Source organism: Ambystoma mexicanum, chromosome 10 (genome assembly GCF_040938575.1).
Source record: "Ambystoma mexicanum isolate Mex_15411 chromosome 10, UKY_AmexF1_1, whole genome shotgun sequence".
NCBI classification, from domain to species: Eukaryota; Metazoa; Chordata; class Amphibia; order Caudata; family Ambystomatidae; genus Ambystoma; species Ambystoma mexicanum.
The window spans coordinates 1,591,454,553-1,591,482,224 of record NC_090932.1 but is presented as its reverse complement, the minus strand read 5'-3'; the positions used below and the strand labels follow the sequence as shown (position 1 = coordinate 1,591,482,224).

Here is a 27,672-nt window from a genome sequence, read left to right as displayed (position 1 = left end):
TCCTATCTGTCCACTTTATTTCAGCACCCAAACTCTTCTGGGTGTCTTGTGCCACTCTTATTAGAGTGCCATTCGTGACATAGAGGAAGGGAATTCCATATCCATGGGGCAGCATGAGGAAAATATCTATGCTCCACATAAGACAAATTGTTCTCTTGGTGTTTCTAGCAAGCTAGTGTTGTTAGATCTCAGCACTCTACGTGCCGATAGGCATGAGATACGGTTGGCCAGATACTTGGAGGCATGCCCTGAGAGACAATTGTGCGTCATGCACAACACGCTGTAGATAATACGGCTGCAAATGGGGATCCAATGTAATGTTCTACTAGCCGCTGTGACGTGTTCTCTCCATTACAGGCTTGCTATGATGCGCTCTCGTTGTTCCGAATCACCTGCAACCGGGTCATGTCTTGTTTGGAGATTCCTAGCAGTAGGCTAGAGCAGTAGTCTATTTTAGCTCCAATAATTGCCTGCGCCAATATGGCGCGATTGGCTGATGACAAAAAGGGCTGTAGCTGAGCTAGGAGCTTCAAATGGTAGCACGTACAGGAGACAAGACCATTGACCTGATTTTTCATAGACAATTCTTGGTCTAAAATCAATCACACCGAGTGTCTTAACCTTATTCTGGGTATTGATATTGCAATCTGCAATTTTGAAGGATAGGTATTCGGCATTGAGCTTCTTTAGTTGCGTAGTAGTACCTTGCATCATAAGTTCTGTCTTTGAACTATTTAGGGCCAGCTTATTGACTTGCATCCAGGATTCAAATAGTTCATAGGTGGAATTTAATGAAGCAGAGTCAAGAATGTAATCCCCTGTCAGAGGCACAAGGCACTGTCTATCATCCGCATAATTCGCGTATATCACACCAAGTTTGTCTAATTGCTCGATTAGTGGGAGCATAAAGATGTTAAAGAGTGGGTGAAATACATGAACCCTGTGGGACCCCGCACATGACAGTGAACTCCTCAGCCATGACGTCATCGAAAAAGACACTTGCTCTACGTTCCTGATGCAGATTTATTAACAGGATTTGAACTAACAGGTTACACAATAATCTCTGCAGCAGGGTTATTGACCCACTGAGCAGCTTTCCCAACAGGCTGTTGACACTGAAAGCACAAAGGGTTAGGGCACTGGCAGTTCCATGTGAGGCTTGCCTGACATAAATGGCTTGCCAAAAGCGCGAAGCCTGTTTGGACTAGCCTACATTAGTGTGGAGATTCATAATGAGGCTTTGAAATGTGCTAGATTTTTGGCAGCGGGACTCAGTAATCCGACATGGGAGAAGCAGAAGTTTTGAAAAGTGCAAGACTGAGCAGAAGGGATTGAAGTATATGATAGCAATGCCATTTTTCTCACACTGTCAGAGGTTGGTGGAACGAGCTCAGACATTGTTCTTGCTCTGTGCTTTAGCTCGCTGAAGAAAATGCCAACACATGTTTGTGCTTTCTTAACAGCAGCTCTGCTAAGAAATTCAGTTACTGTCCCAAAACATAGCAGTCCTGCTAAGAAATGTGGGCATGATGCAATCATTGATTTGGCATTGTGCAATGACATGCGTACGGTATAGCAGCTCTGTTGATAAATTAGGCTACTTTTCCTGAATATATAGCAGTCCTGTTGAGAGGTAAGGGTACAATCTGTGCCACTGAACCTTTATTAAGGTTAAGCACTACTTCTACCTGTATCCATTATACCTGCCTGCGGTGGGTGGTCAGAAAGGGAGTTAAAGTTCAGACCACATGCCTAGCTATGCAATTGGTGTCCTTCTGTGATGAAAAGAAAACAAAGTATGAAATGCCCATGCTGCTGCAACTGCGCTACCCCTATTAAAGCCAATTAAGCAGAATTGCAGACCTTGTTTAAGACCATTTTCATTGTACACAATACACCACACTGCCTGTGTCCTAAAGCAAAGTGAAAAGCATGTTCGTGATTCAAGATAGTTTAATAACACTGTAACCTACAAAATGCAGGCAGTTGAACAAAGTGAACAAAACATCCCCTTTTACATTACTCAAAGTATTATCTTGATAGAATCATTAACAGAGGAGAGTGTTAAATCGGACCAGGACTCATTCCAATTGCTTCTTTCAAGGAACTGTGTTGATTACTAAATTAAAGAGTGGACTTGCAAGCTGCTGCTAGCCAGGCTGTCACCAGTGAGCTCCATGATTTATGGGGGTGCTGCCATAAATAGCTTATGTAAGTGGTACGCAAGGACGAATTAAAAGGGCTGTATTGACAAGATTTCTGTGCGTTAAAAGGCCTCATACGCACCTAATCTGGAGGGCTGGGTGAGGTTCCCGGATACGGGAGATTGGGTAGAGCAAGTGAGGCGTTCAATTACCACTATGGGGAAATTTAGCAGGTCTATCAAGTCCTTCCATGTAAGTCACGGAAGCAGTGCTATTTCCTCTGCCTTGAATCTCTACGAAAAACAAGCTTTACCAGCAGCCATATATGGGTTGGAACTATGGGGCAATGCCAATGTAAAAAGATATTACCTCAAGTGAACATAAGGTCCTAAAAACTGTTGTTACTGCCAAAGAATGCTCCCTGCGCATTGGTTCTCATGGAGCTTAATATTGTCCCTGTGTCTGTTCAGTTCAAACTTCAAGCTTAGACTGTTTTTATTTTGGCTAAAGCTGTGGACCCAAGCAGGGTTGGAAAATTCTCGGTTAGCACTCGGCCATTTTATGACATCAGATGGTGGGAAATCCTTAGCTTGGGTTCTACATATAAAAAAAAATCCTTTTTGATGTGGGCAAAGTCAACTTGTGGATTAACCCTGAGAGCCAGCCCATGGCCATAAAGAAAAGAATTAAAGAGGTCTTGGTTAATAATGCCCGTGACAATTTGCTGTATGATGCAATGAAACCTAAAACCGGTCTGGCTTGCCTCGAAATCACCACTTTTGGCTTCAAATCATATTAGGTCTTTATGTGGCCATCATTTGAAAAGTATATGTACCTAGGCCTAAGAATAGCCACATTACCAGTGGCTGTTCTTACAAAATCATGGGCTCTGGTTAATACTGCGCAGTGATCGATGTGTGGTAACATAAACTAAATGGTCCTACGTTTTATGCTAGTTTGTGAAAAATCTAAGCATTTAAGACGTTTGTATTTGAGACCGGTCCTGTTGAAGGTTGGATGTAGGGATATAAACTCGGCAACGAAAGCATTAAGGCAGAGTTTGGACCCTTTTGTGGTGTTCGGGTGTGCATGCTATATACACAGAACTTGGCTTTTAAGAATAAGCTGCCGAGTCACACTTAGTGTTAAAAGCCTGCTTGGAGTCAGTAGGACGGCCGATGGCGTCTTCAATTATGCCCCACTGAAATATCTAAGCAAAGGAGTAATTCAAATTTATGGTAAAACTGTGCATTGAAGTTGCGAGCTGGGCTCCCCTCACTGTTATCCATCCTCCTGATTATATTTATTTTAAGATTTTAATGTTTTTATGTACTGTACATTTTCCAAGCACCATTATGAGCTAACTATGCATTTTTACTTATATCTGTGTTTAATGTGTATTTTGTTCTTTTACTGAAAACTAAAACTATGGCAAATGGCAAAATCGTGCATTGAGGTTGAAAGCAAGGCTCTCCTCGTTGTTTTCTATTACCTTGACTGACTGAGTACCTGATATTGTGATTTTCTTTTATTATTATTTTTTTTTACGGCTTTTATGAATTCCAAATTTTACCAGCACCAACTGTATATTAACCATGTATTTTATATATATTTGTATTGACTATGTATTATTTTCTTTTTTTGTCCTTGTGAAATGATTATGTTGACTTTTGCAGGCGCAAAACCGAATAAAAGTTTATTAAGGTTAAGGATATTGTATGTGTGTGTGTGTGTGTGTGTGTGTGTGTGTGTGTATATACATAATTTTATTTATTTATTTTTGACTATGTAAGCCAAGTCACACATTCCACACATATAGTAACCATCACTGGAAGTACACCTCCAGTTCAGAGCGACATCAACAAGGCATTGTGGATGTGCAAATGCTCAAAAACAAGCAAGCAGTTTGCTCCAGAAAATTCCCTGTCTCTTACAGGGCAACGGCTTGCTTTTGAGCTAATTTGCATACCCACAATGACTTGCTGATGTGGCTCTGAAATGGAGGTGTACTTCCAGTGTTGGTTACTAGGTGGAATATTACACTTCCACAATTCAGGTGGAAGTTTCTTTTCAATCCTTTTCAAACCCACCATAATTTAGCTGGTGTTTATATATAATTACATTTTGCTTAGAGTGTTGATCCGAAAGAAAACAAGTTGATACCTTAATTGGGCTAATAGTCATTTATTTGGTTATTTGCAAGCTTTTGTGGTATTTTACCTCTTCCTCAGGCAGGGCTGAAATAAAGCCGTATAAATAACCCTTCCTATTTCCATGAGGGTCTATTTAAGCTGTAATGCTGTCATGATAACATTACTTTGCAATTTGTGAAGGCATCATGAAGTAGGCACAGACAACTGAACTGAAGTTTGGACTACAAACCTTTATTAAAACCAAAAGGTTGTTGGAAAAAGGTCCATATTGCCCTATGCTAAGGTGGGATTTCCCTACCTAAATGGACTAAGGATAGTCTGCGTCAGGAAGTCCAAAGTAAATATCTGTGTGTACCGAAAACCTATACTTAACCTCGCATCTATTTGTGTACAATGTGTAGGGGTTTCAATGTCAAAAGGATAAGTGTTCAAATAGCTGTTCAGAGCTTCTTACAGCTCCTGGTCTACACAAGGGATTCCCTTCTCCAATGTTTGAAATAATTCACAATGCAAAAAAGGGTTCCCTTACCATAGGTTCCAAGTCTTTCAACTCCTTCAAATACACAAGTCTTAGTGATACTTCCCAGCTATTCTGGTTTGGTTTTCTTTCACTGGTTTCACAAACCACAGTTCCTTAAATGTCAGCTCATACAAAAGCTCTTTCAATCGCTAGTCTCTTTACTGGTACTTTAAATGGCTTTTCCCTAAGGGGGTGTTTACGGTCTAGGCGCAGTTATCGGACCACACGGCCCACCCATTACAGGTCACGCAACCGACACACCTTACTTGTTTCTTCTTCCTTGTATGCATGTGACCACTGTTTCAACCCCATAGTGAAACGCCACTCGCTTTATTCTCATTTCATATCCTCATGATGCTTTACCATAGCTTGTTTTGCCACTATTCATCTGCTGCAATTTCACATGCTCGTGTGACTATTGCCAATGCTTGTGCTCTCAGGTTATACAGTTCTTTTATAGCGTTAACAGATCAGTATTCAATACTACGTGCTTTCATTCGGATTGATATTCAAAAGTACTTGCTTTACTTCGAATCAGTATTCCAAAACCCCATGCTTTCATTTGGTATGCAAAATTACTTGCTTTCATTCAATTCGGCATTCACTAAAGTTCCTACCGGTTTTACATGCTCTCCTGCCCTCCCGGTGTCCCCCTGCTCAGGTTGACTCACCTGTCGGTGCTTCCGGCATTCCCATGAGGCTTCCCGTGCCTCGCTTGACCTTCACAGCTGCTCTCCGTGGCTTCGCTCCTCCAGCTCGGGCCACTCCAAAGCTTCGCCAGCTCACGCCGGTTCCTTTTCCGTAGTTCGCCACAGGCCTCCAGCCTTTCTTCCCGCTGCACTGCATCCACCTGGGGTTCTGGAGCACTCCGTCTGCCATGCCGCCTGTGTTTCTCAAGCAATCTGTAGACTTGCTGATACCATTTTCCCCGTTCTTGCTGCTTTTAAATCTCCCGCCAGGTTGATTGGTCCAAAAAGGACTAGATCACTCATTGAGGCCTGAGAAGTTTTGCATCGCTCTTGCTTGCTGTCTCCTCATCTCAGTACCTGTGGAGTGTGTATGTGTGTGAATCAGTAGAAGGAAGATGTATTACTATGGTTTGTCTCTTCCTCATCATAGTACGTAACTGGTTTCTATTGTGGCATGATTTAGGGGCGAACTGGGTAGGGACTGACAAAAGCCTATAAAGGGCTGAGGGATATTTGACTCCTTATGGAAAGAAATGGGCGATACCATGTCCCACCCAAGGGTGTGTCACCTCCTCCCTCCAAATCTCCCCCACCCAGGTAGTCCTCCCTCGCATATCCACCCCCCAGGGTCAGGATCCAATACCGACAGTCTTTCCCTGGCCACCCGGGAGGAGGCTATCTTGGAGAAAGAAGTGAAGACGCCGTCAGATTTTTCATATATCCTAAATAATGTTATCGGCTTGTTGTTTTTTCTTTTGATCAACACTGTATATAGCCTATGGATAAGGCATTTTGTAGTATTAGGAGACCTCAATTTACGTTTTAACTCCCCTAGACCTGCCAATACAAACTTTTTGTTTGATGACCTATCCGACCTCGAGCCACATCAATTAGTTCAAGATCCTACACATATATTGGGTAACACCCTCGATTTGATTTTTTTTCCAAAGATTCTTTGCTGAGCCTTGTCACCATTGAACCAGTGGTTTGGTCAGATCACTTTTAGATATCTTGTACATTTAAGTCCTTTGATCCTCCTATTAAGTGCCCGGCGCCTAAAGTACTGTTACGCTCCTGGTGCTCGGTTAATACTAAGGATCTTAGCGCTCTGATTACTTCTAGATGCAACTCTGTATCACCTATATCTCTGTCACTGCTGTCTCGGGTATTTCAAGACACGCCCAATAATCTTGCCCCTCTGAAATTGATACAATGTCGTAGACTGCCTTTGCAGCCATGGTTCTCTGATCAACTTAAAGCAGCTTGTCTAAAGGCAAGGCAAACTGAACGTAAGTTGCGTAAATCCCACGATCTCCTTCTCAGAGAATCCTACAAATCCTGCCTCTCTACTTATTAAACAGATATTAAAACTGCCAAAGCAAACTACTTCTCCAGTAAAATCGAAACGGCCTTGTGTCAGCACATTATTCTCCATTGTTAAATCACTGTAATCCTCAGACTCTCTTATCTCTAGGGTTAAGCCAACTCAAGAATTATGCGATGGTCTCTCCCACTTGTTTCTCACTAATATCGATAATATCCGGACTAGTCTTGCTGAATCACTAGCTGCGCCTGTTGACAATACTGGTAGGATCCCCATTGTTAAATCTTTAGAGAAAAATGTCAAATGGTCCACCATCCCCCTCTTTACAGAAGGAGAAGTAATAACAGCTATTAAAAAGATCAAATCCTCCTCTCCATCTGACGCCAGTCCAGTGGAGATTATGAAAAAGATTGCACCAGACCTTCTTGAAGCTTTAATTATGGCTATAAATGACTCTTGTCAATCGGAGATTGTTCCACCCAAGCTGTAATCCGCTAGGGTCATTTCGCTTCTTAAGAAGCCTTCACTGGACCCTACCGTTCTAGCCAACTTCCACCCTATCTCTTTGCTTCCCTTCCTGTCCAAGTTACTCAAATCAACACCCTTGCTTTCTTCTTTTGTTGAATCCTCCAATGTTTTCAATTCTGCACAGGCTGGCTTTAGACCTGGTAGAGGTACCGAAAGTGTGCTAATATCCGTCCAGGATGACATGTCCAGGCTAGTGGATTCAGGTGGGGTTGGGGCCCTGATTTTATTAGACCCATCAGCGGCGTTCGACACTGTTGACCACCACATCCTGCTATCTCGCCTTGCCCAGATAGGCATATCTGGTCATGTGCTAGCCTGGTGGTTCACCTCATTCCTGGCGGATCACACAGACCCTCTCCATGCCACCTCCCCCCCCACCCACTTAGTAGATCAGGAGCAATATCAGACGAGAGAACTGTGGCGAATCACAGCAGCGTGGAACCATAGTGACGGATACAATGCACTGTTCCTAAGGGACGGTGCGTTGATAAACAAATGGTGGCCATCTTGGGTGAGGGCTAGACTGTGTTCTGTGAAGCGTCACAATGATATTAATACTTCCACCTATGCCACAGCTTCCAGCCACGTAGCCTGACAACTACTTGTAGAGAGTGGGCTGGATAAAGTGCCTAATGAAAATGATATTCTAGTGCATGGCTTGGATGCGGAGAGGAATATGAAATGTGCCTTAGTAAATCACGCTCCCTATTGAAGCATGCTATCGATATTGAAGATTATATGCAAGAGCAGAGTGTTGATTTACTAGCCATTACAAAAATCTGGCTGTATTCCTGTCTATAGCTGTATTAGTGGGATTTAATATTCTCTGTGTGTACAGATGGGAAGGGACGGGAGGAAGAGGGGGAGTGTGGCTCTGATTTATAGATCATATTTGAATATCGGGGAGGTTGACATTATTGCTCCCACTGGTTGTCATGGATTATTTTTTTAAATTAGCAGTGGATTTGAATACCACCATCAGCTGTATATATTATATTATAATATTATATTAGCCGCCTACTGGAATGCCTCACTTGCAAACACAATTCTCTGCCATGCTGTTTCCTGTGGGTAAGCAAACCACCAGAATGGTGATCTGTGGGGGCTTTATAATGTGACAGATCATAATGGTACTGCCGTAGAAGCCTTGCTACAGGAAATGGGATTTTCTGAGCATGTTTTTGAGTCAACATATTTTAAATGTACAAGTGTCAGAAGCGGACATACACCCATGTTCATGGTCAGACCATATATTAGTGGATTTCTTCTGGAGATGCCTGTATGGTCTACGAAGAAAAATAAGTCAAAGGATTGGGAATTGTCACTAGATGTCTTGAATCCACACCTTACTTCCTTAACAGATCAGCTGGATAGTTTTTTGGCAGAGGAAATGGCACACGTGTATCAGGATACCCTAATGAAAGCAGTAGATAATATTGCCCCATTAAAGTCTCGTAATATGTTGAAGAAAATGTCTAAAACATGGTACTCGCCAGAGAGTCACAAAATAAAAGTGATAGGAGCTCCTCACTTTAATAAATGTCTGTCTGAAAACATCAGCGAATAGAGACGTTTTTGTGAAGGTGTCTAAAAATTAAAAACTGGCTATTTTGGAAGCAACAATATCAGAATATGATGCTAGGATTAGCAAGGCTGGTAATAACGCAAATTAGCTTTTTACGGTTCTGAGAGAATTAGAGAAATCATTTGTGATAGAAGATAGTATCACAAAGGATAAATCATGGTGTACTTATGTTCAAAAGGCCATGAATGATAAGCTCCAAAACAATTAGATGAGACTTCAGCAGAAGGAAATGGTAATAATTCTTGTCTTGTGGAATTGGGTGAAATGAGGAGCCTGGGAAGGATCTCTTTAGAAGAATCATAACACCCATTAGAAGAGTAGGTACTATCTGTAGAGAACCATTATCCATTATTAGACTCACTGTTAGAGAATCATTAGAGACACCATTACCCAATCACCATTACTTTGCTATGGAATCATTCCATTATTGTATTCTGTTTAGTTCTAATTAGTACATTGCTGAAGTAGACACTATCTACATATTAGACTGTCACCTTTGTATGCATTTGCAGATTTGCTTATAGATTGATATGTATGCATATTTTGCTTTCCATTAGGAGAGAAACATGCTGCCACTTTGCACTTTGCCATTTGCAAATAGAATGACACTTGCATATATCTGAAGTGCCATGTAGTGTTTTAGAGACACGATATATACTCACCATGATATGCTATATATTTATGTTTGTATTAGAAATACCGCTTAGGCTGTGAGAGAAACTTATGTTTGCACTAGAGAGAAACGAATTAGGCCTGCAATGACACACACACTGGCATATTTGAAATGCACGTAAAGCCATTCACACATTGTTATGCTTTGCAGAGACACATTTAGAGATATGTTTTGTATGTCATGTATGTATGTATGTATGTTGAGTATGTATTTAGAATGAGTTTTGCATTATGTTAGTGCTTGCATTGCGAGAATAGCGTGAACGGTAGAAAGCATTAGGCTGGTATTTGAATCCATTTTTCTGATGGAGAGAGACAGAAGCACACTGGGCTCAGTGCGCAGAATAGTTATGAATTACACTGAGAAAGTATTGGTAAACATTGGCAGAGAGACATAGATAACATGAACCCTTGTCCGAGAGGGAGCCTAATCAGCTTGGCTGGCGTGCTTCGCAGAGAGACTGCAAAGGTTGGGGCTGCGCCATGAGCACGATGGAGAGGTGCCTTTTGTATGAGAGGGACGGGGCCTAAAACAGCATTTTTGTAAATGCACACAGAGCCTACAGTGGAGTGAATGGAGAAACAGGGAATAGATGGTGTCTTTCACAACAGACTAAGAATGGCCATGAAAGAAAGATATGATGTTCTAATGTCACGCTGACAGCCCACGAAGTGACAGGACATGCCGTGCAAGGAACACGCAAGCAGACAGGCAGGCATTTTGCTATACGCTGAAAGAGACATTAATAGAATGCAAGTAATTATAGAAATGTGTGCGTTATTGGAGCTATAACCAAGGAGGCTAGAATTGGCTGGAGAGAGGACTGCATGAGAGATCGAGAGAGCCAGAGAGTTGCAGAGAAGTTGTTTGCTGGAGCTAGTTCGAGGGAGTTCGGAAGAACCAGAGAGTTGCGGGGAGTTCCAGTTGTTGATTGCTGAAGGAGAGTTGCCAGAGAGTTGGAGAGAGCCACAGAGGGGTTGCTGAGGTTGCTGGCTGTTGGCTGGAGATGGTGATGAGGCTCTGATGAGATTGAGAGCTTGGCAGTTGGCAGTTACCAGATCTTGAGGCCTGGCAAAGACAGAGCTGGAAACAGAATGGGAAGTATGGTTTTGGCCTAGGCTAAACTGATGGAACAGACACACACACACACACAGAGCCTTGGGTGAAGGGGAGACTAGACAGGGATTGTCTAGAGTGAGAGTGTGGATTGAAGGAGAGGATTGTTGGATGCTTGAAGCTTGCATTAGATTGCATTAGAACCACACACTTGCAGCACAGGCTTACATAGTTACTGCATGTTAGCTTTGCACCAGAAGTATAAAAGGATAAAAGGTGCAAATTAGACCTAGCATTAGAACTGCCTGCATTGTTATGCATTATGCTTAGCTTTGTGTATATAAATAAATGTATCCCATTGATATAAATTGAATCGATTCTTTGTGTTTTCTTTGTGTCTTAATGTTATTTGTTATTGCACACGGTAGTAAGATGGGTGTATATTATTAGGCGTAATCTAGGAGTACACGGTGCACATAGGGCCTTTGATACGAATGCAGGGGTTGTATAGTGATCCACACCACAATAGGAGATTGTCTAAGATTGTCTGAAGACCGGAGCGTGCTTGCCCAAAAGGGGGGGGGGGCAACACGATGGTTAGGGGTTTGGTTTATTCAGACTGACAGTCTGTGTGAAGATGCCCTGAAGAATTCTGGGGCTGATAAGTCACAGGAGTTGTTTAGTTTTAGACCAGTCGCAGAAAAGAAGGCGTGAGACATGGTTGCTCCATTGAAACCTACCTCTTGTGAAGGAGACACCTTCCCAGCTCTGGTGGTTAAGGTGCTACCATTGCTGAAAAAGCACATATTGGACCCCACAAACAGCCAATTATCAACCTATTATGAATGCCCAGTGTTTACTTAAGATACTGGATTGAACAGTGTATTTGTACATTCAGGAAGTCCTGACTGCAAACAAGTTCCTGAGTAAGCATCAATCTGGCTTTAGGTCAGCTAGTGGTATAGAAATGGCCCTTCTAGTTCTGAAGGATAACATCTTGGACCTTACGGATAAAGGCAAAATGGCATTGTTTATGCTTCCTGATTTATCCGCTGCTTTTTGATCTGGTGGACCATAACCTTGTGGTAAAAAGGCTATTACACTCTGCGCATTTCTCAGAGCCTGAGGCAGCATGGGTAAAGTCCTTTTGGTGAACCGCACGTCAAGAATATATGTAGTAATCACACTGGTGATCATAGGGACGTATGCTAGATTGAAAAAACCTAGTAAGGATTATGATAACTTTAATATTGCAGGCTGTTCATAAATTAAAAACGCTTGGAGTGTTTTTTGATCAAACCATGAGCATGAAAGCCCATTAAGTGAGAAAGGGCCAGAGTACCTTGTAGAAAAACTTCTATGGTTACGTAACAGGAGAGTGCTGAGATCTAACAACTTGAAACTATTGAAGGTTACAAGCGCTAATTTAGTTGTCGCTAGTCAAGAGGCCTTCCACGTTCTAATTCCTAAGCCATGGAAGACTCTGAGATGGTTTAAGAAATTATTGAAAACACATTTGTTTGCTTGATTTATCTCTGGCCTAGATATGTTGGATGACGGCTTTCTGGTTGCTTTTTCTTTATCAGTGCCCTGATTCCGAGGGCTTGATAACTGGCACTATATAAGTATAAAATAGAAATAGAGAACCATTGACATCCTTATCGATTCTGAACTGGAGAACCCCCAGCCCTTTAAGACGGGTCAGCAATACGTTTGAGAGGAATGGGGATGCAGAGGTTACTCAAACATCAATAAACAAAACGACTCAGGAAGTTGGCAAAAAGATAACTGTTTTAATATCAGTTATCTAAAACAGGGAGTACAGCAAACGTCATCGGATGTATCATAGTAAGGTCTCAACGAACTTCATAAAAAGCACACCTTTATACTAAGATCCCATCCTAGTTTACGTACAACTTGCGTATTAATAACGTCGTCCTACCTAGCAAACTACAAAAACCTACTGAAGAAAGTGATAGGGTCTAGGGGAAGATCTAAGTATACAATCCATCTCATCTAATGGGCGTGAGAAAGGTGATTGGGTTTCTTAACATCCGGTGGGGCAACTAAGCCCTTCCCTCAAAGCAGGTCACTATGAACGTCATTAAATACACAACGTCCCATTGGTTACAACATTATAGGACCGCCAATCATGTAATCCTCCATAATTGGTTGGCTTCTAACCTCCGTCAGCATCCATCAGCCCGCGCTAGCCGCACGCAGGCCAGACTGCCAGGTGCTGGTCAGTTAGCCTTAAACAGCCGCTTCCCACCAATTAGAACATCATCCATCATCACCTCAGTGGTCGGTTGTCAATTAGAGCCTTTGAACTTGTCCTTGGGAGTGTTCTTTTGCTTTGGAAGATACAGGGGAGCAAAGGCGCGCTCTGCCCTCATGCGTGGGTGTGACATCATGCTCGTCCAACTCCTCCTCCCCACGTGACTGGAGACTACGAAATTGAGCTTTCGGTGTATTAAAAAGAGTATTTTTCAATGAGCCTCTGACGTCTTCTTTGTTCTCTCCACGCTTCTGATCAGGAGGTTCATTCCTTCACAAGATTGTAACTAATTTCAGTTTTTCTTAGCCCAATATGACCTTGGCTTTCTGAGATTTGTTTTCTAACTGCACCATACGTGGAAAAGATGGCCTTTCTTATTTAGCTCAGCTCTGTTTGTAGTTCATAATGGGACATCCATTCTTTACTCATGCCTATGTACCCATACATTGGCGCTTGCCGCAATCTATTTTACTATAAAGCTATCCTCATGAAAACTTCATCTGCTTGCGTTTATTTGCATTTGTACACGTGTACACTGGCTAAATAACTTCACTGTTTCTTCAGCATGCGCCTCTTCATCTTGAGCCCAAGATGTTGCTTATCTTTGATACTTTCTTGATGCTTTATAGAATAGCCGCATTCCCTGTCTCTGCATCTCTTCTATGTATGTCAGCTTGACTCTCGCGTGATGTCACCAATCTGCTTCGTCAGTCAGACGTCCTGCTTCCTCCTGAATTTTGTTTAAACTGCTATCATACTGTCTTGAATGCAAGTATGGTTTTCTCAATGGGAACCTTGCCTCCAGGATTTCCTTTGGCATCTGTCGTTTCAATTGTTCTGCATAGGTCACAAACCCTGGTTTCCAACATAGAGGCATTCTGGACAAAGTGGTTGAAGGGGTGGGGGTACTTAGCTCCTCCTCCACACCCCTTCTCCCCCCGGGCGATTCATAGACCACTCTTCCTTTCTCCTTCATATCCAAACATCCTCGTCTGAAGAAATGCTTTTTTGGGACCCATATCTTTATGGCTCCCCTCGAGCATCCAGCTGTCTTCACATGCTCATCCTTATTCCAGGTCATAAGCATGCACTGTCCATTTGGACTGCAGTAGATCCATCTTCCCACATACTTCTATATGGTCCTTTAGATACAGGAATTTAGTTACCTCGGGTGGAATTAACAAAGTCCCTGATTTCATCATCTGTCAGCTCTTTTGGTTTGAATCCAGATTCAACATCAATCATAATCTTCATCCCTATGGCTTTCTTTGCTGTCTTTCTGCATTGTGAGATTATTATCTTTATGTCAGAACGTTGCCTACCCTCCCGAACCTTCTCCTCACCTGATATTTCAGATGTGCTGTCCTTACGTTCAGAAGTTCTCTTCTGGTGAGGTTTCCTGGCGTCAGTGTCCTTTATGTCCTTGGTTTTCTTGTCTTTTTTGTCGTGCAAGTAAGGTCTAGCTCCCTCAGAGGCCACCTTGGCAGCAACTGATACCTTCCCTCGGAGGACTCCTTGGAGCCAAACCCCAGACCAGGGAAAAAGCCGGTTGGCAACAAAAAACCCTGATAGTAAGACACTGGGATAGTACTGGGCTAGTAGTAGAAGATGATGCAGTTCTTGAGTGATGACTTATGAAGGTTTTCATAGAAGGCACTGAACACTGGGAGGTGTAATCCGTAATCAAGAAAGGGAATGTCTTCGAATGGCTCGGGCAGGAAGAATTGGCCACCAGGTACTGCTTCAAATGCCAAAAAGCAGCTGAATGGCCAAAGGAGAAAAGAACCGTTGCACGGTCTGTCCTTCTCCAAGAGATGGGTACAAACAATACTCCGTAATGAACCAGGCTGTCACCCCCACAATGCAGAAGGGACAGCAGCCCTCCAACTAGGAACAGAAAGGTATGCAAGAGCGCGAAGGCAAGTACAGAAAGGAAAGGAGAATACCAGAACGTGACAGAAAACCACTGAGTACAGGTAAGTATGACCAGGTAAGGTTGAGCAAGTACTTTGGAAGCAAGCAGTCTGAAAGGATTGAAGAAGATGAAGGCAGAGTGAGGTGCTAGGGCACGGGAACCATAGTAACAGTAAAAGGAGGGAAAGAACAGTAGAATGCTGCGGTAATAGTCCGCCTGGAAAGGACCGGGTACAGCTGAAGAAAGGCGAGTAACCCTAAGAAGGCAGGCTACCCAGCTAAGACAAACAGAAAGGAGGAGCTAGCGAGCGAAAGTCAGCAGCAACAGATAGAAGGGTGAGAGAGAGGATAGTAGAACTTAGCGGTGATAGTCCACCCGCGAACCTGAAAACTAACACAGTGGATACAGAGAGAGATGGAACAGGAGTCGAGGAGGAGAGGAGTACCTAAAGGAAAATTACCGACAAAACTGTCGGAATCAAGGCAGAGATCAAAAAGATCACTTAGGGCAAACGAGCGCAAGGAGAAGGAACTCTGTGAGACACAGCAGCGTCGGCAAGTCAAACGACGGATACAACGTGCTGCAGAGGGGGCGTGGCTCTAAGATATACCTGCGGCGGCCATCTTGGGGGTAAGCTAGAATGCACCGCCGGTTCCTCACTAGGTATACCTAATGCTTCCAAGCTTGCCATAACCTCCAGGGGCGAAGCCTGACACTTGATCACACAGATTCCTAAAACACTATCAAGATCAGTGCTCCAAGGAATTTGAACATATCTGCCATCCATTGTGGAATCCAAGAAAAGAGCAATCCAAACCAACTGTCATCAGCAATGTCTTCTACTTCTTCTATCATCTGGCCGTGCAGTTTTGTCAGCATTCCTATGGCTTCTGTCAAGGTGCCATTCTCGTCATCATGAGAAGGTATGAATGTGCAATATGATTCTCCAATTTTTGCACAAACACCTACATCCATTGTCGTAATCCTCTGTTCTGAAGAGCCATCATTCTTACAGATCTCAATTCTTCCTTGATAGCATTGAATCCCTTTATGGTCATGTTGATCCTCTGCAGCAATTCCCATCTGGTAATCTGCAGCCATTTGGTATTTGCTCCAACCTGGATTCTCGGCATGAAGATCATCGTAAATATTGACGAAGTCTGACTGAACAGTTTGTGCTTATAGGGAATAGAGTCAAAAGCTTCTATTGATTTGGCTGGGAAATAGTTCTCTCTCTTCATTCAATATATCATTCTCCACAGATCTCTTCTTCCTCAGGTGAGCATCTGCTTTCGGGAAACTGTCAATGTTCAGATCACTTTTTGGAATCACTAATGCTGGAACATGAACATTCACCAAGGTGCATATTCCTCCCCAGTCTTCGGGTAGTTTCATGTAAGCCTTGGCTCCGTATGGCCAATAGTGATCCATGATCACTGCTGTCCCAATACTTCTTAGTATCTCAGAATGTACATTCACCTCAGTTATGATGTCACTCAAGAATTGCAACAGTACTGTATTGTTTTTCGGGTCTCTCAAGAATGTTCAGACATCGGTCCGTCTTCCAACAACATATGGAAATTCATGAATTATCAAGAAGAATATTTGAAGAATCAGTATAATTGCTTTATCCGGTGGCAGGAGCATTTGCGTTTCCCCACTAACTCACAAAGCCTCAGAATTCGTTTAGTGATTGCTACTGCGGCTATTTTATTTTCGACCATTCTTAAGAGTCTGAAGGAATCTTTGGTTGCCAAAGTTCTTCTCCTCTTTAGCGAAAGATGAGCGCACAGTGCGAACCGAAACCTTGCTCAAATGTTCCCTACAATGTTTTCATTGGGCACCACCATAGGCACTTTCAAAAAGAATTTCAGTAAAAAATGAATCAGGGCTACTGCTCCCTTTTCCAGTTATCGAAACGGGAACTTCATATCTGGCCTCTTTGCCTTCGAGATCGAGACTTGTATGTCTCAGTCCAACATCGGCAAGCTCCAGTGGATTAAGATCCTAGAACTTCCCCTAACTCTTTGATTTTCAGCGACTGAAAGAGTGTCTCGAAACAAGCCACAGTCAATTGAACTACTTGACTGCTTCTACGTCCTTCTTCCTCAGCACACATTTAGTCTGCATGTGCTGAGGTTCTTCCCCGATGCTTGCTTCCGATCGTTGCTTTCGCTGGGGTTGGGGGTGAAGGGAATTTTTCAATTAATATCTTTGTCTTTACGGATGACTAGCCCTGTGCCTTTGTCTTGCACCTTGGCTGCAGGTAAAGTCACGTCCCTCCCTAATGGACAGCTACTTGAAGTGCAACTCGCTCCTCTCCTTAGTGAAATTTTGCAAAGTTCATGACCTGATGTCTGGTGAAAAATTTGGGAAGACAAAGTCCTTTAATTCCATTTGTTGTGGCATCTCCTTCTGTTTTCTGCACTGCCCCACATCCCTTTCTTTGGAGCTCATCTGAAATGACAAGGATACTTGAAGTTGTACACATAAGGAACACACGTATTTCCTTTCCCCAATTCTATTGCTGCTTGGGCATCAGTTCTAAGTCTAGATGGAGGGGTGAGGGACTTCCTCATCTGCCTCTCTGTCACTTTCTCTTTACGAGATAGGATGGTGGTCCACCCCTGGCCAATTCCATATCTCATACAATGCCGGTGATAGACAATGCAACACATCCTTTCTTTCATAATAAATTCCCATTTGGCTATTCTTTCCTTAAGCAGGCTGTCAAGTTTCTTTCTAACTCTTGTCTAAAAAGACATATTTGTATCAAATCCGTTCTATTTGCATACGGCAAAAAGGGTATTCCTCAATATAATTTAGTCATCCTTAAACTGGAGTCTACTCAATGTTCCTTCTTTCCTTCATCAAAGCCCCTCTTTTATTCTCCTCAGCTTCATTCAGCAAATCTTTATCCATAATAAACTAAACTAACATTCTCCATGATATCCTAATCAAATTATTCCTAATGTAAAAACACACCATACTCCTAATTAATGAACAAAATCATTATAATTCAACCTTTCTATTACTAAATCTCAATCTACAATACTGATACATTTCGGTCTTAATAATACCCAGGCTGAAACATGTTTGGGGATGCTTGTGGTCTCGTGCAGAAGGGATGTGACCTAGCAGTTTGGACTGGACTGCCCCTTTTGGGGTGGGACCAAGCATGATTTGCATATGGTCTTTCCCCTTCTGTAATGGCTTGGCAGGCGAAGAACGATGGTCTGGAGGGTTGCCCAGAGCAATGCCATTGGTTAACATTAATTCTAAACCTTCCAACCATCACCTTTGTTTTTGCTTAATAATACCCATAACACAATCATGTCACACTCTCCTATAAAGACTAACAATCCTCCAATAAATAAATTCTTCTTACAGCTCCTTTAAAGACTTAATTATTTATAACATTTCCAAACCTCAAAATGTCCCCTCATGTATACATGTATGCATGGCATTGGTGTCTAAACGAAAACGTTTACCTCCCAAGTCAACAGTGACACCCCCTTTATGCTAAAATCATCAGGTGTACTATACTTCTACTCTGCTGCTTCTGCATGGGTGACTGCCGTGGCTACCTTTTTTTTTATAGCAACGTCATTGGGATCTGTTTTTCCTAAAGCCTTATGGCATCCTCGGCGCTCACTTTTGCTGCCCTGTCTGATCCTGAGCAAACCTATTTCCATTCCTGTTGCAAATATGCATGCAGGCTTCTCGTCCCCCCTCTGACCATAGGGTTGTCCTTTTCTTTTAGATTGATACAGCCGCGCCAAAAGTCTTTTGGCGCCCGAGAGATAGGGAGGCCTGGACTCGATCACCTAACTTACTTGTTTTTTCCAACAACCCACCTGCAGAAACCCCTGTATTTTCTCCCTCTTATTACCAGAAGGCTTCCATATCTTCGCCTAATTTATCCTATCTTTAATTTGTGCGACTTCTCTCCTCTTTGTTTTTCTTCAGAGTCAATCTGTCTTCAAACAGCTCTCTGGGCTCAAAACTAGATGAGCCTCCCCTTTTATACCACGACTGCGTACTTTTAAAGCGATCATTCGTATCCTTCCCTTTGTCTTCCTTCCTTTAAAAAATTCCTGTCGTCGAGTGTTTGGACACAATCTAACCATCCCTCCTTCATCCTGCATGGGCACTGAACCATCAGTCCTTATCCTTTGTTTTCTTCTATCTCCTTATTTTTCATCTCATGTCTGAGAATACACTTGTCCCATCACTCTTCTCCTTATCGCGTCCCTCCCTCTCCTTTGGGATCTTGGAAATTACATCTTTTATCAGGAACTTTATCTGTTCTCTCATCGCCACTTTACGCAGGCGGCTCATGCGCTTGGTCACTTATACCTTGTTGCTACCTTAAGCCTTCTCAATGGGCACAGCCCTTCATCTTTCTTAGTATCGCTGTCTACGTCAGGTGTGGCGGGTGGAGCAGAGGCCTCATCACCCCCCTCTTTGCATTTGTTTAAATATCCCATCCATAGGAGGTGGATATTCTCTCTCTCTCTTCCTCATTCATTCTTCCCAGACGTCTAAGCTCGCTAGTCGCTTATCTAACTTCATCCCATATACGCAACATACAATCATGTCGTCATGTGTTGCAAAAAAACTTTCAATCCCTTTTATGATCACGGCATGATCATAATGCCTGTGGTCTCTTTACCCCTGATACACTACACTATTTTAACTCGAGTGGATGGTTGTAGCAATGTATAAATGGAGCAATGCTTCTCATGTTGACTCGTGATTTTTGACAGTCAATGCTCCCCTGTACACTTTGCAATTTCATAAAAATAGTTTATCAAAAAAATAACGTAATATGAGCTTGCACTAGTCGTGGCATGCTCCAATCCTTTCTACGTCACATTTTCTCTTCTCACTTTATATTGCCACTATGCACCATCAATATAATATCATTTGAATTAATTTCCTTATCTAGCAATGTCTCCATTAGTTTTTCACCATTTACATACATACATAAAACAAACAGACATACTTGTCCGGTGACATATATCAGTCTATGTTTCAAGACTCGTCCTCTTTATACCCCTAAAAAATACTCCGGTTGAGTGTGATCTTCCCTCTTTAGACTGTTCTTTAAAAGAAGTTTGTCTCCTACGTCACCCATAATAGGGCTCTAGGGAATAGATCCTGCTGACATTCTTTAAAACTCAGGAAACTGGGAGTCCCACACTGTGGCGCTCCTTGTCTCACAGGGTTTGTTGCTTGAAGCTCATCGCCTCAAGTCAACCTTCTCTAAATGACTTGATGCTCTTATTGTCTCGAGTCAATTATCCCCATTAAACTCGACGTTCATCGTCTTGAGTTGATCATCCCTTTCCAACCCACTGTTACTCAATTTTCCCCTTATCACTCTCCTTTCTTACTGCCCGTTCATACTTTTTGCCATCTTGGTCAGTTTGTACTCACCATTCGTATGTTCGGCTTCCGATCCTTGGGATCGCGTGGCCTCCCCAACCTTATGTCCGTTCTGCTTCCTGTAGATGCCGGCAGGGGTTATCATTGAAACCGAGGAACCTGTCACACCCACGCTTGTACAGGCCTTAACCTATTCTAACCGCTATCCACAGGGAGCTTCACATCCTTCCAGAGGTCATTCGATCTTGCCGGGGACCCCAAAGCTTACTTATCTCGATGGAAATCTAACCATCCTCTCTCTGCTACCACATGAACTGGAGAACTCCCAGCCCTTTAAGACGGGTCAGCAATGCATTTGAGAGGAATGGGGATGCAAAGGTTACTCAAACATCAATAAACGAACCGACTCAGGAAGTTGGCAAAAAGATAACTGTTTTAATATCAATTATATAAAACAGGGAGTACAACGAACGTCATTTGACGTATCATAGTAAGGTCTCAACAAACTTCATAAAAAGCACACCTCTATACTAAAATCTCATCATAGGTGACGTACAGCCTGCGTATTACTAACGTCATCCTACATGGCATCTACTGAAGAAAGTGATAGGGTCTAGGGAACATCTAAGTATACAATCCATACTCGTCTAATGGGAGTGAGAAAGGTGATCGGTTTCTTAACATCAGGTGGGGTAAGCCCTTCCCTCAAAACAGGTCACTGTGAATGTCACTAAATACACGACGTCCAATTGGTTACAACATTATAGGACCCCCCAATCATGCGATCCTCTGTCATTGGTTGGCTTCTAACCTCCATCAGCATCCTTCAGCCCACATTAGCCGCACGCAGGCCAGACTGCCAGGTGCTGGTGAGTTAGCCTTAAACTTCTGCTTCCCACCAATCAGAACATCATCCATCATCACCTCAGTGGTCGGTTGTCAATTAGAGCCTTTGTGCTTGGGAGTGTTCTTTTGCCCTGGAAGATACAGGGGAGTAGAGGCACAATCTGCCCATATGCATAGGTGTGACCATCATGCTCGTCCAACTCCACGTGACTACAGACCAAGAAATTGAGCTTTCAGTGTATTAAAAATACTATTTTCCAATGAGCCTCTGATGTCTTCTTTGTTCTCTCCAAACTTCTGAACAGAAGGTTCATTCCTTCACAAGATTGTAACTAATTTCTGATCTTCTCAGCCGAATACGACCGTGGCTTCTTGGCTCGTTCAACCTTGCCTTTCTGAAATTCGCTTGTAATCCATTTGTTTTCTAACTGCACCATACGTGGAAAAGATGGCCTTTCTTCTTTAGCTCAGCTTTGTTTATAGTTCATTATGGGACCATCCATTCTTTACTCATTCCTATGCATCCATGCATATGCGCTTGCCGCAATCTATTTTACTATAAAGCTATCCTCATGAAAACTTCATCTGCTTTCATTTCTTTGCGTTTGTACACATGTAAACTGACTTAATATCTTCATCTTTCTTCAGCATAAGCCTCTTCATGTTGAGCCCAAGATGTTACTTATCTTTGATACTTTCTTGATGCCTTATAGAATATCCGCATTGCCTCGTCCCTGCATCTCTTCTATGTACGTCAGCTCGACTCTCGCATGATGTCACCAATCTGCTTCATCAGTCAAGTGTCCTGCTTCCTCTGGAATTTTGTTTAAACAGCTATCATACTGTCGTGAATGCAAGTATGGTTTTCTCAATGGGAACCTTGCCTCCAGGATTTCCTTTGGCATCTGTCGTTTCAATTGTTCTGCATAGGTCACATACTCTGGTTTCGAACATATAGGCATTCCGGGAAAAGTGGTTGAAGGGCGGGCGGAGTACTTACTTGTACTCTGTACAATGGAAGTGTAGAGGAGGAGCTAAATTACTTTAGTTTAGGGCAAGTCAGTGAGACTTTTAGTCTTCATGGCTAGGTTCTTGTTTTTTATTTACTTTGTTCTTAATGAAACTATTCTAAAGAACCTGAAGTCACAGGTTACATCTAGTCATAGGGAATTGGGTGTACGCAAGGAGTACAGTGCCAGCTCCTTGACGCCCAGGTAGTGCGAATCCTGCACTATCCTTCCTAGCGGTGAGATTAACCCCTTACATTGATTTCCGAATTTACACACTACCTACATTAAGGCCTGATCGCTCTTCAACATTGGTAAGACCAATATTTTTCTATATTATGCTGATTCTTTGTGCCTTTCCTGACCCTCATTCCACGTTATTAAAACTACTACAGAAAAGCTGCTGTCCGATCAGCTTCCTCACCATACTTATTATCACAGGCAGCCAGACTGGGCCAGTGATCGTTGCTTACACATAAAGCAAGGGTCCCTAACTGCATTGGTGGTTTAGCAATATTCTTCTGGCACCGACCTTCACATTTGAACACTTCAGGTACTAGCAGTCCCTTCTCTATGTGCCTGTGTGATTGAAAATGGCACCACTGTTATCTCTCCATACCTCCATTTCCAAATGAGCGGCAACAGCCCGTAAAATCCTCTCCAATGGTACCCTGAGTCGGTGCCTCCCAGCCGACAGCACAACACCATAGAACCGCCATGAGACCTGAAAGAATAGACAGACCCAAGTGTTAGCATGTGTGCGCAATGCTGTCATCCGCTCCTTGGAACAATCGGCATGCCCATACATCAGACCAGGGAGTGGCGTTTCAACACAAACTGTCAGCCACTTAGCCGCTTAACTCCTAGCAACTACTGGATAGTGTGGATAGCTCATGTGTTAAGTGATAACCTCAGCCATGTGCCCAGCCTATACTTCACGAGTTCAAATCCCATCGAGCCCAAGTCAAGCCTTCATTCTTTTGGGGACTTTAAATTAAGTACCATTAAACTGCGTCACACTCACAGCTAATGTTGGAGAACTTGGGAGAGGGAGCAATTTGGCATTGAAATTATAATTAAAAACCTGATGATGTTGGTATTGTATTTATGTCGGTTTGGTCAAGGTTTAAAAAGAGGCCCCTTGTTTTCAAGATAAAAGCTGTACAATCATTTGAAAGATCATTATAGTGACTGTTTTGCCTTTTTGTCAACAGAGCGTGCAGAAGATTATCCAGCGAGATTTTTACCCTGACGTGGAGAAGTTGCGAGCTCAGAACGAGTATTTGGATGCTGAAGAATGTGGCGACTTAGAAAGAATGAGACAGATCGCCATCAAGTTCGGCTCTTCACTGGGGAAGTTCTCCAGAGACAGCCCAGCACCTTGTAAGAACCACTTACTGAATGAAGCGAAAAGCCGCAATATTCTCCTCCATGAGACCCCCCACCCAATCTAGCAGCAACTAGGCTCCAGATCAAAAATTAAGTTGTTGGAGGCTTTAACGGGCCGCATGTTGATACTTTTTTCTTCTTTTAATGAAGTCCTCTGTGGGTTTGTGGCCGTGTGCTCTCCTAAGAGGACAAGCCCATAGGAGAGCATCCAGCATGCACTTGTCACTGGTATATTCCTCACTACACCACCTACCTTCTCATACCCTCCCGCCCCCAGTCTCCATCATTTCTCCATCATTTCAAAATGGTTCCTACTGTCGACCAAATTAGAGCGAGGGTGAGCGGTCTACAGAACGCTTTTACTGAAGAAGCTGAATTTGCATTTTGTTCAGAGGAGGAGGCTAATGGACAAGAGAAAGGTTTGACCATTGTACCTTGTCTCTCAACATTTCCTGGTATGTAGCTTCTTGGACTGTCAGAAATTACTTGCTGGGATTGCCGAGTATATGCGCTGACAGTGGTCACTTAGCCAAATGATTTGCTTACATACTATGTTGGCCATGCCAAGAAAAACTTTTCAGTTTGCTGTTCTTTAGGGGCCGATTAGTAAATGGTTTCCTATTTAATTGGTTGAGACACCTTTGCTATAGGCTTTATTGGAGGCCATCCTTTGATGCTAATACCTATCACAAATACCACCATTATTGAAGTTGTAATTAACACTGTGAAGGCATCATGAGTCAGACAATAGGTTCAAGTTTCATTTCAATGAAGGTAGCAGGCGCTCCTCTCCAGAAAGAACATGGCATGATAACCTGTTCTGAGATGAGAGTTTGCAGCACACGCTTTTTGCTCACTGTACCTTTCACAGATGGGAAATATCCATTTGCATATCAGTCTTTGTCCCGCCCACATGGGCAGTCCAGCACCCAAATGCTATGGCAATTCCTCTCTGAACAAGAGTACCAAAAGCAACCCCATACACGTGTTTCAGCCTTGTTGGGCCTCATCAGTGAGGTGAAGCTTTGTCTCTCTAAGCACAGTGAGCAGGGAGTTCACGTCTGGCAACTCAGGCAACTCAGGGTGACCATCCCCAACTTCCTTACAAACATTTCAAAGAAGGTAGCAGGCAGGTTCAAGTTTCAACTCACAGAATCTTATTAACTTAAAGGTCAGGATCGAGTAAGACCTAACTTGCCCTATGCAAAGGTGGGATTTCTCTACCTAAAGAAAACTAAGGATAGTCTGCACCAGGCAGTCCAAATCAAAAGTCATTCTGTGTCCAAAGCATATACTTTCCCTCACAATTAACTAGATACAAGGATATTGCATGTGTAAGGATATCGGCATGAAAAAAAAAGTGTTCAAAATAAGTTCTAAGTTTCTTCCAGCTCTTGGCTTGTAATCAGCTTCCCCTTCCCAAAGTTACCAAAGTTCACAAAATATCGGGGTTCCCTTCAATAACAGTTCAAATCTTCCAGCTCTTCCAAAATAACACAGTTCCTTGGGACTCTTTCCAACTCTTATCAGTACTTTTCTCTGCATCACCAAAATGAGTCCTGTCTCTTGACTTGAAAATCACTTGAGCAACTGTAGCAAGACACAAACATTTTTTTATAGTGACTTTTTTTATTTTTCAAAAGGGCCACTTGGTTTAGGCGCAGTTGTTTGAACACACGGTCCACCAGTTACAGGTCACGCAACCGATACCCTGGTCTTATTTGGTTTTCATCAACAAATGTCCACTGCTTTTCCTTGATGGCGAAGATTGTTCCTTTTCTCAGGATTATACTTTTCCAACACTTTACGTGGCTAGTTTGGCCACCATTCACTTTGTTACACTTAATCTACTCTTCCGGCTCTTGCTAATACAGGTTTCCTCTTAAACTGCAGTTCCTGAACACTGTGCTTGTGCAATACTGGTTTCTCCTTTCATTCCCTTCTTATTGACTTGTCAACATTTTTTCAAACAATTCACTTTGTGGTATTTGCCTCTTGTACCGCCTTGCTTTCATACACACTACACCCTTCTTGGGATTCCATTGACTTTTTAAATACGTATCTTTCAAACAGTTAATTCCGTTCAAACATGCTCATGACTTGCTTTAGCTCTGTGCGGCATTCATAAACACTTCATTACTTCCAGAAAGGTTCATAACTTGATTTGGTTTTTTACGGAATTCAGAACTACTTGTAAAGTCTTTCACTTCTTTCGGTATTCAAAATCTGTTCAGCATTGAAACTATTTTCAGTTTGTTCAAGATTTATAGGCACTTATTTCAACAATCAAAGGTGTTTACGGCACTTCCCAGTTCGTTCGATATTCAAGAAATGCTTTCTTCATGTTCCCAGAGCGCCCTGTTATGAGTGTTCCCTGATAACGCTCACTGGCTTCATGCAGCAGCCCCGCCGGCTTCGATCCTTTCCTCGTTCAGCATTCAGCTTACAGTGCTCTGCTTTACCCTCGCAGAGGTGGGAGAGAGCACCACTCACTGTCCTGGTGGTTCAGAGTGCTTTGGCGCCCCACAGCTCCTGCTGCTTGCGCCCGACAGGGGGTGTCCAGGCCCTCAAGACCTTCTCTGGGTCAGCCCCGCCGACTCATGTCTGTGTTCGAACCGACTTCAACACTGTGTCTCCCTCCTGCTCCTGTCTCTCTGGTCCGCCTCTCTCCCGCACAAGCTGGGTCCAAGCTCCAGCCTGCTGTTTCTCTTCTGACGATTTGCCAATCACAAGACTCAACCCCAGCCTCACAGGGTCCTCGGTCTCGGTGCACCCGACAACACGGCACTACTCTCAGTGTTGGTGATGTTTCTGGGGAACATTTTGGTGGTAAGAGAAGGGACTGACAGTAGCCTACAAAGGCTGTTTGAACAGAAGGTTCATTCTTAAGGGTAAAAGGGGATACCATGTCTCACCGTCGGGTTCCACTTCCTCCACATGTCACCTATCACCAAGTAGTCCTCCCTCGAATATCCACCTGCAGGGTCAGGAACTGGTAGTGACGGCCATTTCATGGCCACCTGGGAGGAGGATATCTGGGGGAAATGAAGGGAGGATGCCCTCAGTTTTCTCACAACACCCTCATTATAATGGTTAATTAATGCCATGGTGTCGAGGCAAATAACACTATTTTAAAATGTGTATTTTGTAATACCACCTTTGCTTAAAGCCGTTAGAACCTAAAACGTTTGGAGTCTACAGCGTGGTTCCCATTAATCTTGAGCTCACTAGGTACCAGATTATCAAGATTTGCAGTAAGGGCAACATGCATTTCGTGCCACATTTGCTGACTAGGTAACAGGAAATTTTGCAAACGTGTTTACTCTGAAACTATATTATTTAAAGCTGTTTGAACTAAGTCAAAATGTAGCAATGTGTTCACTACATTACTTATTACTTTACTCAGGATACATACAAAGAAAGTCTAAATTTTGAATGGATTGTGTCCTCCCACGTATTTCTCATCTTTGACACTCCCAAGTCTGCTTGCACCTTGCTTTGGAATTCTTTTTTCATACAGTCGAGCGTCTTGCGGCAGGCCCTCAACGGCCTCAGTCCTGTCCTCGACTTTGACGTCGACGCTGAAATAACAAGCAAGCGCATAGACCGTTGCCTTGTTTTTTCTGCATGCTATCATGCTTCGGAGCAACATATCCTCTGCACATTTTTTAACATGTACTACTATCAACCGTTGAGATTTAATCTATTCGTTGAAGACTGTATTTAAACGGGTGTGCTGAGTGTGGGGCAGAAATGTCAATTACAAACTTGCACCAAGTCTGTCTGTGGTGCCTCAATGACTGTGGCTCCTGCCAGTCAATGACGGCCAAGGCCTTGCATGATAGTAAGGGGAAACTCGAAGCAAAAATCTCTACAAAATCTCCCTCCATTACCCCTTTGAAAAGAAAATCTTCCTCTGAATCTAGGGATGTGTCCCCTTAGAGTGAATGCACTAGGCATCAAAAGCGCTCTAGATCGAGGTCACAACACTCGTCATCCTCCCACAAAAAGAGCAAGATGCGAAGCCGCCGATCTTCATTGTCTACCTCCTCTCCTGACGGTGTCTCCTTCCTGACTAAGACATCGACTCCTGCGGAGTGGGAACATTTCCGCTTGAATATGTTTGATATTTTCCAGAGCACAGCTCCTCTGAGTGCCCCTCTGAAGGAGTCGA

The 27,672-nt window shown here is 43.0% G+C and overlaps 1 protein-coding gene across 1 annotated transcript in view; it reads left to right on the top strand.

Annotated features, from left to right (window-relative positions):
• The window catches only part of ESS2 (ess-2 splicing factor homolog), a 374,781-nt gene that overhangs the window by 52,799 nt on the left and 294,310 nt on the right, over nt 1-27,672 (top strand). The window contains exon 2 of the mRNA XM_069619940.1: nt 23,324-23,492. Within this exon, the coding sequence (XP_069476041.1) occupies nt 23,324-23,492 (169 nt within the window). The remainder of the gene's footprint in view (nt 1-23,323; nt 23,493-27,672) is intronic.